The sequence below is a fragment of the Siphateles boraxobius genome, unplaced genomic scaffold (assembly GCF_051911475.1).
Source record: "Siphateles boraxobius isolate OS27281-9 unplaced genomic scaffold, OSU_SipBor_1 130, whole genome shotgun sequence".
Classification (NCBI taxonomy): Eukaryota; Metazoa; Chordata; class Actinopteri; order Cypriniformes; family Leuciscidae; genus Siphateles; species Siphateles boraxobius.
In genome coordinates this window covers 3690394-3706404 of record NW_027508734.1, presented here as the reverse complement: position 1 = coordinate 3706404, position 16011 = coordinate 3690394, and the positions used below count along the sequence as shown (strand labels likewise).

General features: G+C 35.9%; 1 protein-coding gene across 1 annotated transcript; it reads left to right on the top strand.

The window, feature by feature from the left end:
- Positions 1–524: 524 nt before the first annotated feature.
- On the top strand, positions 525–14323 carry ltb4r2a (leukotriene B4 receptor 2a). Its single transcript, XM_077227158.1, has 5 exons — positions 525–827; positions 10235–10861; positions 12550–12750; positions 12828–12862; positions 12959–14323. Exons 2-5 carry the CDS (start codon positions 10244–10246, stop codon positions 13266–13268), a joined length of 1164 nt encoding a protein of 387 aa, XP_077083273.1. The 5' UTR covers positions 525–827; positions 10235–10243; the 3' UTR covers positions 13269–14323.
- Positions 14324–16011: the final 1688 nt, after the last annotated feature.

Sequence of the window (16011 nt, the reverse complement as noted above, 5' to 3'; positions counted from 1 at the left end):
CACGTTTTGGTAAATTACGTATAATTACCATCAAATAAGCTATGCATGAGATCTAATGATATTTTTATAAATTAGAATGGGTCTCATAAGTAAATCAACATTCCTATATTCAATTCCTATATCCTAAATCAACAAATTCCCAACAAAGGCTATACATCTTTTTTTAAATGTGAAAAAAGTATACTTGTTTTAAAATTATGAGAGTTAGAGTATCAACAGACCTTCTTAAACCACGGCACAACATTCAGTTAAAATGGGCCAATATAAAAAGAGAACAACATGGGTAATTTCTGCTGACATCACCTGAATGTATTTTTAACAGCAAATTGACACTCTTTAGTGTGCCATAGTGTATGTAGGCTATTTTATAAATAGAACGTTGAACAAATATTCGTTAAACATTTTAATTAAATGGTGAATGGTTGAACAAACTAACACACGTTTGTACAAGTGTCTGTTTGAGCACAGGATGCTGATTCAAGAGGCGTCACTGACATATTTCGAAATATCTTAGGACACAGATCAAATGATAAGATACGGTGAAGGCGAAGGCAGGAAAGAGAAACTCCCCCTCTCCATGCTGAGAGAGAGAGAGAGAGAGAGAGAGAGAGAGAGAGAGAGAGAGAGAGAGAGATAACACGCCGAGACATGAGGCTGCTGCTGAGAGAGTAACAAGAGTTGGAAAACTGTGTTGACTATCGAGAGAATCAGGAAACACTGAATCACCTGTGGAGGAACTGAGAAAAAAAAAAAAAAAAAGAAAGAAAAGGGAACGAATAAACTTCGCTTTCCCTTGTCGGTGTTTCAGCCACTGGAAGTCCCGGACGGTAAGAGTTGTTTCATGTCGTATCTGTGCCGGTCATTCCGTTTGAAGTTCATTGTTAATTATTAAAAATCATAGTGATTACAGCGACAGAGAAGTTGAAAAAGCTGATTAATTAGCTTCAATTACTTTATTTTTATTCACTGTAGATCTATACAGTAGCCTACCATATCTGTCTTTTAATAAATGCACAATCGTGCCGTTAATAGGTGCTTTATCCAAAGCATTCAATGTAAACATATTGACAGTATGTGTTTTCTCTGGGAATCAAACCTATATCTTGAGGTTGCTAGCACCACCGACTGAACAACAGAAATCATTCTTAGTAGCAGGTATGTTCTTAAGTGAACATAATTCATTTATATTTAACGACTTTTTGAATGTTCCACAGAAGACATGAAAATGTTCAGTATTTACTTTTATTTGGAAAGAAAATCAAATGTAGAGAGAAATTATTAAATTCTCGTTATGTATTGAATTTTTTTTTTGTCTTTTGTCTGAATATTTTAAAAGAAAGCGTACTGATTAGCCTACATTATGAAACAAATAATTGTTGGAAGTATTTTTTTTTTTCCGGAGTGTTAAATAAAACTACAATGTCCAAAATGTCCCATCTTTCCAAGCTGTTGTCCATCTTGGACCAGCAACAAGGGAGTGTTGAAACTGGTCAACCTGCAATGAGGTTTCTCAACTCTGGACTTTACAGACTTTATCTTCAACCCTTATCAAACACCTGAACAAGCCAAGCAAGGTCTCCAGGATTACAAAAAACAAAATAAATCACAGGCAGGCGAGTTTGATCAAATTCACTAGAAAATCAAGGCAAGGCAAGTTTATTTATATAGCACATTTCATACGCAGTGGTAATTCAAAGTGCTTTACATAGAAGAAATTAAAATAATCAAAAGAAATCAGAATAATTAAAACAGTTTTGAATAAAAAAATAAAATAAAATACAGTACAAACAGTCGGACGAACAGTGGCACTGTGCTCCTTCAGTAAATGACCAGCTAAACAGATGTTTTGAGTTTCTGTTGTTGCTTTTTACTAGAAAAGAGTGATACCAAAAGTGAAAAGAAACGCCGAAAGTAAAGGTTAATTTACACACAACAGAAGTCAATGGCTTGTCCTCATTTACTTCTGTACCTATAAGATGTGTAGGCCTATATTTGTATACATGCATCTGTGTGAGCGCTGGATGCTGATTCAGGAGGTGTGTCATTGACTTCTATATTTCAAAATATATTAAGCCACAGATCGAACAGCTTTTTTTAAAATAGCCCATAGTGTTTAGTTTATATCACAGCTCGAGCCGCTGAGCTCGATAAAGCCGCAGTTTCCTCCTAATCTCGAACCTTTTATCCTAATAATCTACTCCATATCACTTTAAAATACAGCATTGAGTGCAAAATTCAAATGGATATGTTTTGAGGTCTGCGGGACTCGATCCTATGACCCGCTCTGTGTGTCGTGTCTCTGGGACCGGAGCTGCGGCGGTTCACGTGAACCCAGACTTCATTCACCCCAATGAAAAGCACATTTAGGCTACACTGTCTGAATCGTTCCCTATCCCCTACATAGTGGTGCACTATGTGCCATTCACCATGTAGAAAATAGTAAATGTGTGAACAAGTGACCAAGCGCAGTTTATAATGTAAGGGGCGGGGCTTTAGATTCTAGAGAGCATTCTATTGGACAGAAAATCTGATGAGAAGCTGAAGTGCAGTGATGTCATCAAAATCATTGATCCATATTGGCAGAAGTGAGAGTCTGTAAGTTTTGAACGCTTATATCTTCTAAATGCAAATTTTGTCAATGTTTTGGAGCAAACTAGCTTATAGATAACAGTGAGACTAACATATTCATACTAAAAGCCAAAACACTTTAAAGTCGGCATGAAACAGTTGTGATAGTGAACTGATAATGAAAAAGCTTCTAAAACAAGAACAATGTAAGACTGCAAAGAAATCATATTTCCACAATTTGACTTCATGGTGAATTTAAGAAACCGTGACCTATCACCAGTGACCAGCTCGACTATATGATTAAGGCTTGTTGGTATTTCCTGTGTAAGTACATTTACGGAGACTCCCTGTGTGCTGCAATAAAAAGCCTTTAAACACGTTTAATGATATGCCATTAAAATGAAATGCATCACTTTATATAAACAGTGATAATTAAGTGTAATTAGTTAAACATAATAAAAGTAGCACTAGCCAGTATAGATCTGCAGACTAATGTGAATCTTATGCATGACAAAACAAATACAATGTGCATGCTACTATTTTGGAAATGCGTCATGTCACTTTTTGAAATTACTTACAAATACCACAGTGCATAAATCTGGATCATGATATGAGCATCACTGCATGCTCCAGGTGTATCTGTGCATCACACTGACACGGTATGCAATCTCTGCTATATTTGGACTATAGACAAAGATGTCAATGTTTTTTTAGAGTGATCACTATCCGCTGATAGTGATCGCTCTAAAAAACATTGACATCTTTGTAAAATTCAAAATTCCTAAAATCTTCATAAAATTTATCACAACCATGATAAAGTGTGGCTCATGCCTGCACACATCTCACATTTATTATGAGGTTTTTTTCTGTGCACATCACTTGAATGTTGTCATCTGTGTAAAGCGTGTTACGACGTGCTACATGCTTTTCAGTGCTTTGCAATACAACATCTGCTTAACCTGAACGGTTTGATTTGAAAACATGAATGATATACACTGTAATTATTCTTGTAAAAGCTGAAAATGTCTGCAGTTTTGCACAAAGCCACAGATGCATGTGTAATTTAGTGTAGTGTGTGTTGTTGAGTACATACTGTGATTTGATTCAGAATCAGGTCTGTGTACAGGTGTAGTCAGCCGTTCATGACTCAATCCCGTTCTCACCAAAGGGTGTGTGTGTGTGTGTGTGTGTGTGTGTTTATACTGGGTGTGAGAGGATTTTCATGTCTCTTTGAGGTGAATGTGTCAGACGGTGTCTAATCTCCTAGACAAACTCTGTAAAGACTGTGGTCAATCCAAGCGTGTTGAACTTTACCTGAGCCAATCTCACGATCATCCTACATTTCTTCCTTCTTATCCCAGTTTTGTATGACTTTGGTTTTGGTGGAATAAGGAAATAATTGTGGAAGATTTCTGGAGTATATTCACACTGGCTTTGTTCATGTCTGGTCTCGCTATCAGGAAGCAGTTACAGTTGAAAAATATTTCCAGTAATTCCAACTTCTGTCCCACTTTCTCATAAACTTTCCCTGACTACAAAGAAATGACTTGTACGTATGGATTTGCAATACTGATGTATTTACCTTTTATTCACTGAATAGAACAAAAAACTGTTAAAAAAAACCCCCAACTCTTATCTGCAACAAAATTACATTGTTTGTACAGTTTATCGACACTAATAGAAAACAGTGTAAAATTTCTACATTTATTTATTTGGTTCTTATCTACTTTTTAAAATATATATTTTTTTAGGCAAAATGTTCAAATTTAGACGCTGTGTGTCTTAATCACTCCTACAATTGGCTTTTACACTGACATTTTTCTATTTTATCGTCTTTGTCGTGTCACATCCCTCCTTGTCTTTATGTATGATTATGATTCACCCATTTTGCTCTTTTTTAAATAGGTTAAACTGAGTGTTAAATACCCAGTCCTCTATAATTAGATGATACATTACCGTAACACAATAGTGCACTCACAAATCAAAATCGTGTCTCAGTCACCTTCATGATGTTGTTTCAGACATGTATGATTCTCATTCTTCTGTGCAACACAATGGAAATCCATTGATCTTTATCTAAGCTGTTGTTTCCCACACAACAAAAGCAGCAGTCACGCTCCTGAAAAGTGAAAACGGCAACAACAAAAAAATTTTTTTATGGGGATCGTTTTGGCAATGGTGTCGTCTGTACACGGAAAACTCAAAGGAAACATTGTTAACACACTTAAAACACATTTAAGCTCATTGCTGCCGTGTAAACATGCCCTAAGTATTGAATTATTAGATATTGCATGTCTACCAAGCTTCCAGGGAACGTTCTCCAAACTTATGGATTCTTTACCATAGCAAAGTCTCTGAGGTCCTGAAACCTTGTACTTCTGGAGACTGGAGATTTTGGAAAATTGTGGCACTGTTACTGATGGTTTCACACTTAATTCTTCACCTTAATTCCTCATTTTTAGCAGTTAACATGTGTATTTTCTTCTTGGCCTTTGTATGACCCTGCTGAACCAATGACACTTTTCCTTTCCACTGGTTATGCCATAATTTAGCAATTTCTAGTATTGCATTAGTATTGCATCCTTCTCATGAGTAGGGATGTTAACTGATGACCGTTTGACCGATGGTTGACCGTATCAACGTTAACATTTTTTAAATAATTTTTGACTTTTCAGTGCGAGTTAAATCTCTTGTTTGGCCCATTTTACCTGTATAGGAAAACCTGCTTAATAATTATGCACACCTAAATATTAGGTGTATAGGCATTTTTAAATAAATAAATAAATAAATATATATATATATATATATATATATATATATATATATATATATATATATATATATATATATATATTAAACAATGGTTAACTACAAAATGTATAGTAGTTATTAAGATTGATATGGGTTGGAATTTGTAAAATGTCCTACAAAAATATGATCAAAATATAAACTTGCATAATAATTCTGCTGATTTCGTCTAAGGCTGTGACTGGAAGTCAGTTGTAGTTTCTGTTCTTGCTGTTTCTCTTTCCTTCAGTGATTCTGCTTGTTAACAGCAGGTGTTTGAATGTTTCAGGAACATCATATTAACCTTTAAATGGCGTTCTATTAACATTAAGGAAACTGGACATTTTTATTTTCTTGGAATGTTACAAATCAAATGTTCCTAGAATGTTGAGAGTTGAAAGAATGTTATTTTAACGTTTCCATAACCAAAACAGAAATTTGGAACAAAAATGTGTTAGTAACTGATTGTGATGTTCCATATTTGAATGTGTATACAATTTGAACTTTGAATGCACAAAAGCATTATGAAGTTTGTTTTTTATAAATCATCTTTTGTGTTTCACAGAAGTAAGTCAGGCAGGTTTAAAGAAACATGAGAGTTGAAAAGCTTTCATTTCCAAATGAACTGTCGCTTTGATGATTCAAATCTTTGTCCTTGAGAATGTTCCCTGACCTCTTATCATCACATCTGACCACAGAAGCTTTGCAGCTTTCATGCTAGAGTAGACAACTGATCACTGAATGATGATTAAATACAAACGCCCTTATGACAGACTACACGCATAAAGGCCTGGAGGAAATAAAGACTGCTTACACAAGCATTGTGTCTAAAACTCAAGGCAGCAGGCAAAAAAGGCACAGTTCCTCAGAAATAAATGTGTAGTGGCTTCTGATGCAGGACAGTGATTGACATCTCTAATCCGGTCTTCTGCAGAGATAAGGTCTCTACAGAGATTCACAACTCTTAACAGACCTGAATCTGTTTCTCACGATCTTTAACTCCTTTTGACCTGCAGACTTCAGTTCTGTTAAATAAGCTGTGAAACAGATCCAAATCAAGTCTGTTTTATTATTATTTAATGGAATATTTCAACTGCATAGTGCTAAAGATCAAGTTCCTACTTCAGTATTTCTCGAAAAAGCAAAAGCATCCTAGAATGAATTCTTAGACAGAGACGAAGCTAAATTATAAGAGTTTCCAGTTGTGAAACACGTTTTAGTCACCACATCATTCCCATAAGTCTGTGTTATTTCATAATTTTGATGACTTTACTGTTGCTATTAATGTTGCGTAAAATATTTGATTTTTGAAGGCAAGGGAAGTCTATATTTATAGCACAATATGGCACACTTGTATATCAAAGTACTTTACAGAATTTTTTTAAAAAAAATAGCAATCATAAAAGGTTTAATAAGAATATAAAAATAAGTTAAAAAAATTAAATTAATTTTGTTGTACTTTTAATTTTTACCGGGCCATTTGTGTTATTTTATTTTATTTTTTGATTATTTTATTTATTTATTTATTTGAAACCTCGAAACTAATAAACATTTGAGCTGTCCATTACAAGTAAATGTTTCCCCTTTATCATTCTACATGAACTGCTGCCATTTGTATTGAAATAGAGTTTTTTTTATCCTAATATATCTCTTGTAATCAAAATGTGCGTTTAAAAATATTATTACATTTTTATACGTTTCAACTAGCATGATTTCCAAAGTCATTCGCAAGTAATTGAACTATTTTTTTTGCGCAGTTGATTTAATGTTCAAGCAAGGCCTCTGAAACTATATTTCACCAAAAATGTGTTTGCTTTAGAACGATTCACAAGAAGAATCACTCACGTTACGAGCAACTTCACTGCTGACATCCTGAAATCAAATCGATATATGTGTTTTTAAAAGCTGCAGTAATAACTATAGTGATTTATATTACAGAGGTTGAGTTTGGTATAATTTGGTTTTATCTATATCTCAATATCTTCTAGTGGTTATGTGCATGATGTCAAAGATATTGCAAAGAGTTTTTGAGATGATGCTTAAATCCCAGACAGAAGCATAGTGTCGGCCCAGATCCGGCCCACATCTGGAATCCACATGACTCAGATGTGGCCTGGATCTGGGCTGACACTGTGTTGATGTGTAGATTCATCTTCTAGTGAAAACAACAAAAAAAACTCAGTCAGCACAAATGTTTCACAAATCATTTCCTGTATGAACTTCCTGTAGTGATGAACACACAGTTTGCGGCCATGCAAGTAGGTCTTCACTCACACGCTGAAGACTTGATTTGGCACAGTTTTCATGCTCAATTCTTCACGTCAGATTCACTCTGCCTTTGTATTTTTCTAAGCTTTTCCTTCCCTGTATCTGCTTCTCTTTTCTCTCCTCTCCCCGAGGGCCTCTAATGGAAGTTTATCTGTGTTCTGGTCATCTGTGTTCCTTCACTCGGTGTACCGCACTGGTGCCTCTGGAGCGGATGGTTTGCTGTCAGATTAAATTTGGCGGAGATCTGTTGTGATGAGATAATGATCACGTTACGCAGACTCCTGTAATCACTTCAGCTAAAAATTGTGTTTGTAATGCATCAGGGAGCCTGTCAGCGCTAATGCATCCACTAATGTACAGTACAGTGGCTCTGTGGAAATGATTTTTTTTCCGTCTGCTTTTTTGCCGGCCACCACTGTTATATAAAGACCTCAGACGTCATTTACGGTGGCTCACACCCTCTTTATGAGCATCCAATATCTAAAGCATCTCCAAAATGCAAATAAATGTGTTTGCTAACGGTGCTTGCCAAGATACAACAAAATAAAGTGTTAGCAAATATTAAGCAGAGAGTCTACTAATACTCTAATGACAGTTAATGTTGCTGCAAAGTAACTCCGTAGTAAAATGTCTAAAGTGGACTATCGAAATAAAGTGATACCAAATAAAAATAAAAATAAAAAAACATTTATTTTCTACATAGGCCTAGAGACATTGATTTTTAATGATGCTGTATGAACCTTTCAAGACAGACCAACCATGAACTCTGAGGTTATTACTAAATGTTGTTAAATGCTTCTCTTGAATCTATTTTTCAACTTTCGTTTTGTAAAGATTCACTTTATTAACCAAATTCAGTCTCACTAAACTCCCACTTCTATATTTTTGTATATTGTGCAGGACATTTAAAATGCAGATTTTATTAAAAACCAATGACGGAAACTTTCATATAGTGTACAGTTTTGTAATCAGTAATATCATATCGTGAAATTCTTTACTATTAATCCTTTATTCCTGCATAAAACACATAAAGTAGACTTGTCTTTTTTACTGATGTTCTCATATTTTCAACATTTGCAATGTCTTGATTCATCTCAGAGATGGTTGATTTGGTTAATGGCTTGAATCTTATTTATTGAAGCTTTTTTTTTTTTTAATCCCTATGGAAGAAATTAATGGGAAAACGGAACCAAAACTGTTGAAAAGTGTCATTGCTCAGTTATGCTTTTATCCACTGACTTACAAAACCATAGATTGAGCGGAAGTCATTATCAAATTAAATTAAACATGTTAGAAGTTCATTTGACCATATCAGTTGATCAGTAAAATGATGCTTCATAAAATAACCGTGATGAGGAGAACATTCAGAAAAAAACACTGTGTGCTTTTGAAATTATAGTGTTTCAAAGATTTTGGGACATTTCCAGCAATTTTGAAATTTGTAATATGATTAAAATGCTCATTACTTTTGACCACAAGGTGGTGCTGTTACCAAATTGATGTTGTTAAGTCAGTGTGAGGAGACAATAGATGTGTTCATTACCCTTTAAATTGCACAAATTGAAATTGAAAATTGAAAATACGCCCAGTGGAAACACGTCAATTTTGCAAAAACTCCTTTATATCGCAAAAATGTTTTTTGGTGAAAATCAGACCAACGGTCTAGGAGAAAGAAAGGTTTTCAAAGAGATTCAAAACAGTGGACGGCAAGTTTGTATGCAATATGGCATCATTTGTCCTCGGTATGACTCAATGAATCTATAAAGAGCAGTTTAATTAAAATAGGCAAAATTGATCAAAAGCTATTAGCATTTTTTAAAATGTCATAGTAAATTTTGACTAGAAGGTGTTGCTGTTCTGTAACTTCTTGTATATCTTCAGGGCATGGTCCCGATGACACATACCTAGTTCGTAACAATATGCTAATGCAGTCATAAAATGTAGCATTTTATGATACAATTCAGAATGGCTGATGTGGGAAAAATAGGGATCAGTTGAATCGCTATGCTGCACTAAATCAAAAGATCCGTTCAGAAGTTGTCAGCAAAAATATCTCTTCACCAGTAGATGGCGCTTTGCCGAAACACTTCATGTAGCCTCGCGTTATGACCTGTAGCAAAACTAGTGTCGATTCGCTAAAGCGGTGCAGAGATACAGCCTCGTATCCAATTCTGCGTGCTCTTCGTCAAATTCGTTTGCGCTTTATTCAAGAACGGTTGGGTTTATCAAAAAGGTTTTAACAACTTTTTGCCATTGCCAGCATGGATTGAAGATAATGTGAGCCGGTGTTGGTGAAAATCGGACAAAACGTCTAGCACGAGTTACAAATGTAGTGTTTTAGGGTGCTTGGCCTATAAAAATATTCAAATGGCTATTTAAAATGTTAACAATATTTCACTGTTTTTACAGTATTTCAGATAAATCAGATAAATGCAGCCTTGGGGATGATAAGAGACTTCTTCTAAAAACATTTAAAAAAAAAAAATCTTATTGACTCGAAACTTTTGAATGAACTTTTTGTGATTCCACAACCAGTATGTGTGTATAAACAGTGTTTAAAACAAGCAAGAACGCGACTTCACTGACGAAATGCTCTTCTTTTCCTCTTCAGATTGCCGAGATGACTTTAAACCACAGCGTCTTCTTCTCCTCTCCTCTCCTACACATCACTCCATCCCTATTCCCAGTTACCCTTCCCAGTGAGATATCGATCACATCACCACAGAATGACAACACAATCTTGAGCAACAAAGTCGGGGTGATCGCCGGCGCGACCATCCTCAGCCTCGTGTTTCTCCTCGGCGTTCCCGGGAACATCTTCATCGTCTGGAGTATCCTGGCCCGAGCTCGCCGGCGCTCCATCACGACCCTCCTGATCCTGAACCTGGCCTTCGCCGACGGGTTCCTCATGCTGCTGACGCCCTTCTTCGTGGTTTATTTGGTTATGCGCAGTTGGATTTTCAGTCTGGCGCTGTGTAAAGTGCTGTTCTACCTCTGCTGCACCAACATGTACGCTTCCATATTTCTGATCACGCTGATGAGTTTGCACAGGCTGGTGGCGATAGTGTGGCCGAAACGTGTGTCTGTGGTGACGGACCCCAGAGCGCTCACACGGGTCCTGGTGGGAATCTGGGTTCTCGCTCTAGGACTCTCAGTGCCCGTTTTGGTTTTTAGGACCACGGAAGTGAACACCACGGAGTCTGCTGTGTGCGACTGCAATCACACACAACCACAATATGTGAGTCTGTGCTGCTCCAATATTTCAAACCGAAGCATTACACACATATTCAAGAAGTGCCTTTAGAGTCAGGACTTTATATTCACCAAAGAATCCTGAAAAATAAAATGTATTGTGGTTTCCACACAACTATGAAGCAGCACAACTGTTTTCAAAATTGATATAAATGTTTCTTGAGCATCAAATCATCATATTAGACTGATTTCTGAAGGATCATGTGACACTGAAGACTGGAGTAATGAAGCTGAAAATTCAGCTTTGATCACAGGAATAAATTACACTTTACTATATATTCAAATAGAACACAGTTATTTTAAATTGAAATACACTTTTGACAATATTACATTTTTTACTGTATTTTTTATCAAATGAATGCAGCCTTGGTGAGAATAAAATACATTTAAAAACATGTACTGTAACATCTAACCCACCCAAACTTTTGAACAGTATTGTATATGAGATGACAGAATGATGAAAAGTCATCTTAAAATACAATTTCTCCTCATGTGAAAATAAACTTGTGTTTATTCATAAAACTCAAACATTCACTACAGCAATAATAATCAACACATATAGTTCTGCTTTATTTTGTCATTGTTAAATGTTGACTGATGCAAGTTCTTTCGCAAGTATTATTCACCCCACTGAACTTTTTACACATTTTCTAGCTTTACAACCTGGAATTACGAGTTGGAGTTTGATGACATGTTTGAATGTGCAAAATATTGTTTTGTTGTAACCTAAAAGTTAATTAAGCCTCAAGCAATATCTGCTGGCTGTAAGAATGCATCAGTTCTCGTGAAGCATCCTTGGCTGCAGTGTTCTGGGAATGTTATCAGTTTTGCACATCTTCACGCTGTAATGTCTGGAAATGTTCCTTGGAAAAACTGCTCAGGCTCTGTCAGGATGGAAGGGACTGCAGTCTGGTTGGGCTTTAACTGGGCCCTTCTGCTTTAAGATCATTCTCATGCTGATTTGGCCGTTTGAACCTTCATGTCAGTGAAGAGCTTCTCCATATGTTCCTGCACAAATTGTGCTTTGTGCCAAAAACATTTGGCAGAGATCTATTTTTATATTTGTAGTGTGTCCAACAAACCTTCCGGCAAATATTTTTCTATAAACAAACGCAGGATGATGCTGGAAATGTTCCAGACTTGAGTCAACAAAAGTTGACTCAAGTTAGTTTTATTTTTTTGTACCAGGAAAACAAATCCTTTTTTTTTAAACAATAAAATATTTGTGTTATTAATTTTCTGTAAGTCAAATGATAAAATTCCATTTAAAACCATTTTATCTATTTTATCCATTTAAAACTATTTTTTTTAAGACTCACCAAGGCTGCTGCATTTTATTTGATCAAAAATACAGTAAAAAATGTTATACTGTGAAGCATTATTACAATTTAAAATAACCATTTTCTATGTATATATATATCGTAAAATGTAATTTATTCCTCTGATCAAAGCTGAATTTTCAGCATCATTTCTCCAGTCTTCAGTGTCACATGATCCTTCAGAAATCATTCTTCTATGATTTGCTGTTCAAGAAACATTTATGATTATTATCACCAATGTTTAAAACTGTTTTTTTGCTCCATATTTTTGTGTAAACCGTGATTCTTTTTTCATGATTCCTTGATGGATAGAAAGTTAAAATGATATCTCATGACCGTTGTTATTCATCTGTAGGTGGTGATGCAGTACGGTATGGAAACGGTGCTGGGCTTCTTGTTGCCGTACGGTGTGATCATAGGCAGTTACGTGTGTATCTTGCGCAGAATCCGCAAGACGCGCTTTCGCAGACGCATCCGCAGCGAGAAACTCATCCTGGTGATCATCGTCACCTTCGGGCTGTTCTGGCTCCCGTACCACATCGTAAACATGGTGCAGGTGTGTGTTATACGTCAAACGCTTAACCAGAAGTGTCTCAAATGTGAAAAGGCCCTAAAAATGTTTTCCTCACACAGGTGGCTTCTGCTTTACATCCTTCTGCAGCAGATAGGTGAGAAACTTTAAGAAAACACTTGGTACCTCAGTAATACAGGACCTCAGTAACACCAGCTAATTTACAAACTCATTTCTGTTCTTTCTCTGACAGTCTAAAAAAGTTCTCGAAGAACCTGCGAGCGCTCACCTCCACCGTGGCCTTCGTCAGCAGCTGCATAAACCCCATCCTCTACACCTTCGCCGGAAAGTCATTCATCCGACGGGAAGGCCTGGCTTTCATGGCGCGGCTGTTTGAGGCAACGGCGCTTTATTCGACGCGGACGACCCGCCAGAGCAATCAGAACAGCCGAGAGAAGGAAACCGATGAAGGAGGAAGTCTCAAAGACAAAGACTCCGATTCCATCACCACCCCTAACGCGAACTCCATTATTAAAGTTGTGCCACAGAGAAACGGAAAGTGAGCGAATGGCTGTGAAATTCAATTTTGAGAGTTGTGCCTTCCGGTGTTGCATGGTGGGTTAATCAAGACAGCTTGTGTTTTTGTAACAGATGAAAGTGAATCCAATTTTCTTTCATAAAATAAAAACTGAGTACCAATTGTGTACCAAAAAGCCACAAGAGAACAAGGAGACCAGTGCTTAACTCAAACCATCACGTGACCGGCGGCGGTAGGGTCTTTACTCTTTAAACGAGGAACAGGTTCATACACATGAAAGTCCACAGAGTACTGGAAGCTGTAACTATTCCAGCACTTTCAAAGATCTGCTTCATGTCATTGCCCAGTAGAGGGCGTCACACACTGAGAGACAGATGAACTTATTATAGAAAACGTCCGCTTGCTCAACACCACTAACTGTTTGCATGGTTGTAAATAGTGTTGTTAGTGTGTAAATAGTTTTTTCTTATGCAAATGTTTATCAGTTTTTTTCTTATGCAAATGTTTATCACATTTAGAATAAGTAGATATGTTAGGGAATTTGGCTATTAACATGTAACATTTCAATTAAATTCTTTTGAAATGAATGAAATTTGAAAAAGGTTAGTTAAATTTGCTTAACTAAACTCAAAGATCCGAGTCAGTAAAATGAACTTCTCATCACTAGTTGTAAACAAAGATTCAAGACAGACCAATGAGAAGAGTTTTGTCGAGTAGTGACTTTTCCATAACATTTACAGTGATGTGTGATTGGTTAACGTTGAATGATTTTTTTTCAATAATAATTTGACAAGGGTTGCACTCAGAGTACAAAGAAACAACTGAGAATTAGCAGAAAATATATAGAGAATTCCATGACCATCAATGTTACCTGTTTCTCAGGCCCAATTGAACCCTGATGGACGTAAAAGAGGTTGTAATCAGGAAATGATGGTTTAATTGAGTCTTTTGTTGTCATGGTAACAATTAATGAGGTAAATCAAAGTTTGAGGATTTATGTTTTTTTAATTATGTCTGGATCACTCTGCAAATGTTTACACTAAGGGCATCATTCATATTAAATCTGATGTTTTACGTTGATGCATGTGTGTGCGTGTTTTGTGAGCTTAGTTGAGAGATGAAATGAGAAACTGGAGCATTTCAATTGTGACCCAGCTAACAATTATTTTTTTTCTAAGAATGATATGATGTTACTGAAGCAATATTTCAAACATTCAAACACCTGCTGTAAACAAGCAGAATCACTGAAGAAAAGAGAAACACAAGAACACAAACTACAACTGACTTCAGTCACAGTCTTAGATGAAATCAACTGAAGATAAAATAAGTCATTAAATATCCCAAGATCTCAGCAGAGGAGGATTAAACAACTCCACGAACAGTTTCCAACTTCCAACTATATTCCAACGTTACCAGCTTCCAACTTTATTTCTCTCATAGAAAGTTATAGAATATATATCTATTTAGTTACATAGAAGTTCTTTTTGAGAATAACAGAGGTTTCGCTGTTTAAACGTTTTTTTTGTATGTCACCATTATGATGATCAGTGTTTTCTTTAGTTGGGATCTTGACCCTTGACATTTGCTAGTTTATTTCTCTTTCAGCAATTTATGTTTACAAAATAATTATTCTGCATTGATACAAATATATAAATATTTGGTGAAGGATTTGAATGTTGACTGGTGCTCTTTTATAGTTTAATGACATTAATTAAGCGGCATTTACAAAGTGGAGATCGGAAACCATACAGATGCGCACAATTTTAAGTTCATTTGCAATTTAGAAATTTCACTTCTGAAAGAGAAGTTTCTCTGAAACACACGTACGCACATTTGAGAAATGATCGAAAGATCAAATGGTTTTTATGCAACATTTTATAAACGAACCCCAGATAACGTTTGAAAAACAATCTATTAACATTACCGGAAGAACGTTTGTTCATAACTTTGAGAACATTGCCTGAACGTTAGGCAAAGTAATGAGAACGTTCCCTGTTAGTTGAGTATTGTTTGTTGTTGGTGTGAATATCAGTCATGTTGATTTAATATCTGTTAGGTTCATGTAGCCTTTAGTGTGTGTGTGAACTGTAAATCTCATTGAAAAATCAACTGTCTGGTTATTATGTCCAGATTGTAATATAAAGATGATGATCAATGTTCGGAAATGTATTCTGAAAATGAGGAAAGCAAATGATGCTCAATAAATTAACAATGTTCTGCAGTTTTTTGCAGAATGTCATCCATCGTTTTTGTTGATTTCCAATTATTTTAAAGGGTAAGTTAATCCACAAATGCAAATTCTGCCATCATTTACTCACCATCATGTCGTTCCAAACCTATAAGACTTTCTTTCATCTTCTGAACACGAATGAAGATCTGTTTAATGAAATCGGAGAGATGTATGTCCCTCCATAGACAGCTAAGCAAATACAACTTTCAAGCCCCAGAAAAGTGGTAAAGACATCATTAAAGTAATCCATGTGCCTCCAGTGGTTTAACCTCAATATTATGAAGTGACACGAGTGCTTTATTTGCACAAACAAAACATAAATACCTTTATTTACAAAATACGATTCTCCAACGCGTGTTCATGAGAGAACCACGACGATTACTTAAATGATGTCTTGACTAACTTTCTAGGGCTTGAAAGTGGTAGTTGTGTAGACATTAAATCTCTCAGATTTAATCAAAAAGATATTCATTTGTGTTCCGAAAAAGAACAAAAGTCTGGGGTTTGGAATGACATGAGGGTGAGTAATTAATGACAA

Excerpts from the sequence above, each read along its gene's own strand:
- ltb4r2a (XM_077227158.1), top strand. The coding sequence starts at position 10,244 with ATGACTTTAAACCACAGCGTCTTCTTCTCCTCTCCTCTCCTACACATC. Across the intron at positions 10,862-12,549 it reads ATCACACACAACCACAATAT|GTGGTGATGCAGTACGGTAT; the intron begins GTGAGTCTGTGC and ends ATTCATCTGTAG. Across the intron at positions 12,863-12,958 it reads CATCCTTCTGCAGCAGATAG|TCTAAAAAAGTTCTCGAAGA; the intron begins GTGAGAAACTTT and ends TTTCTCTGACAG.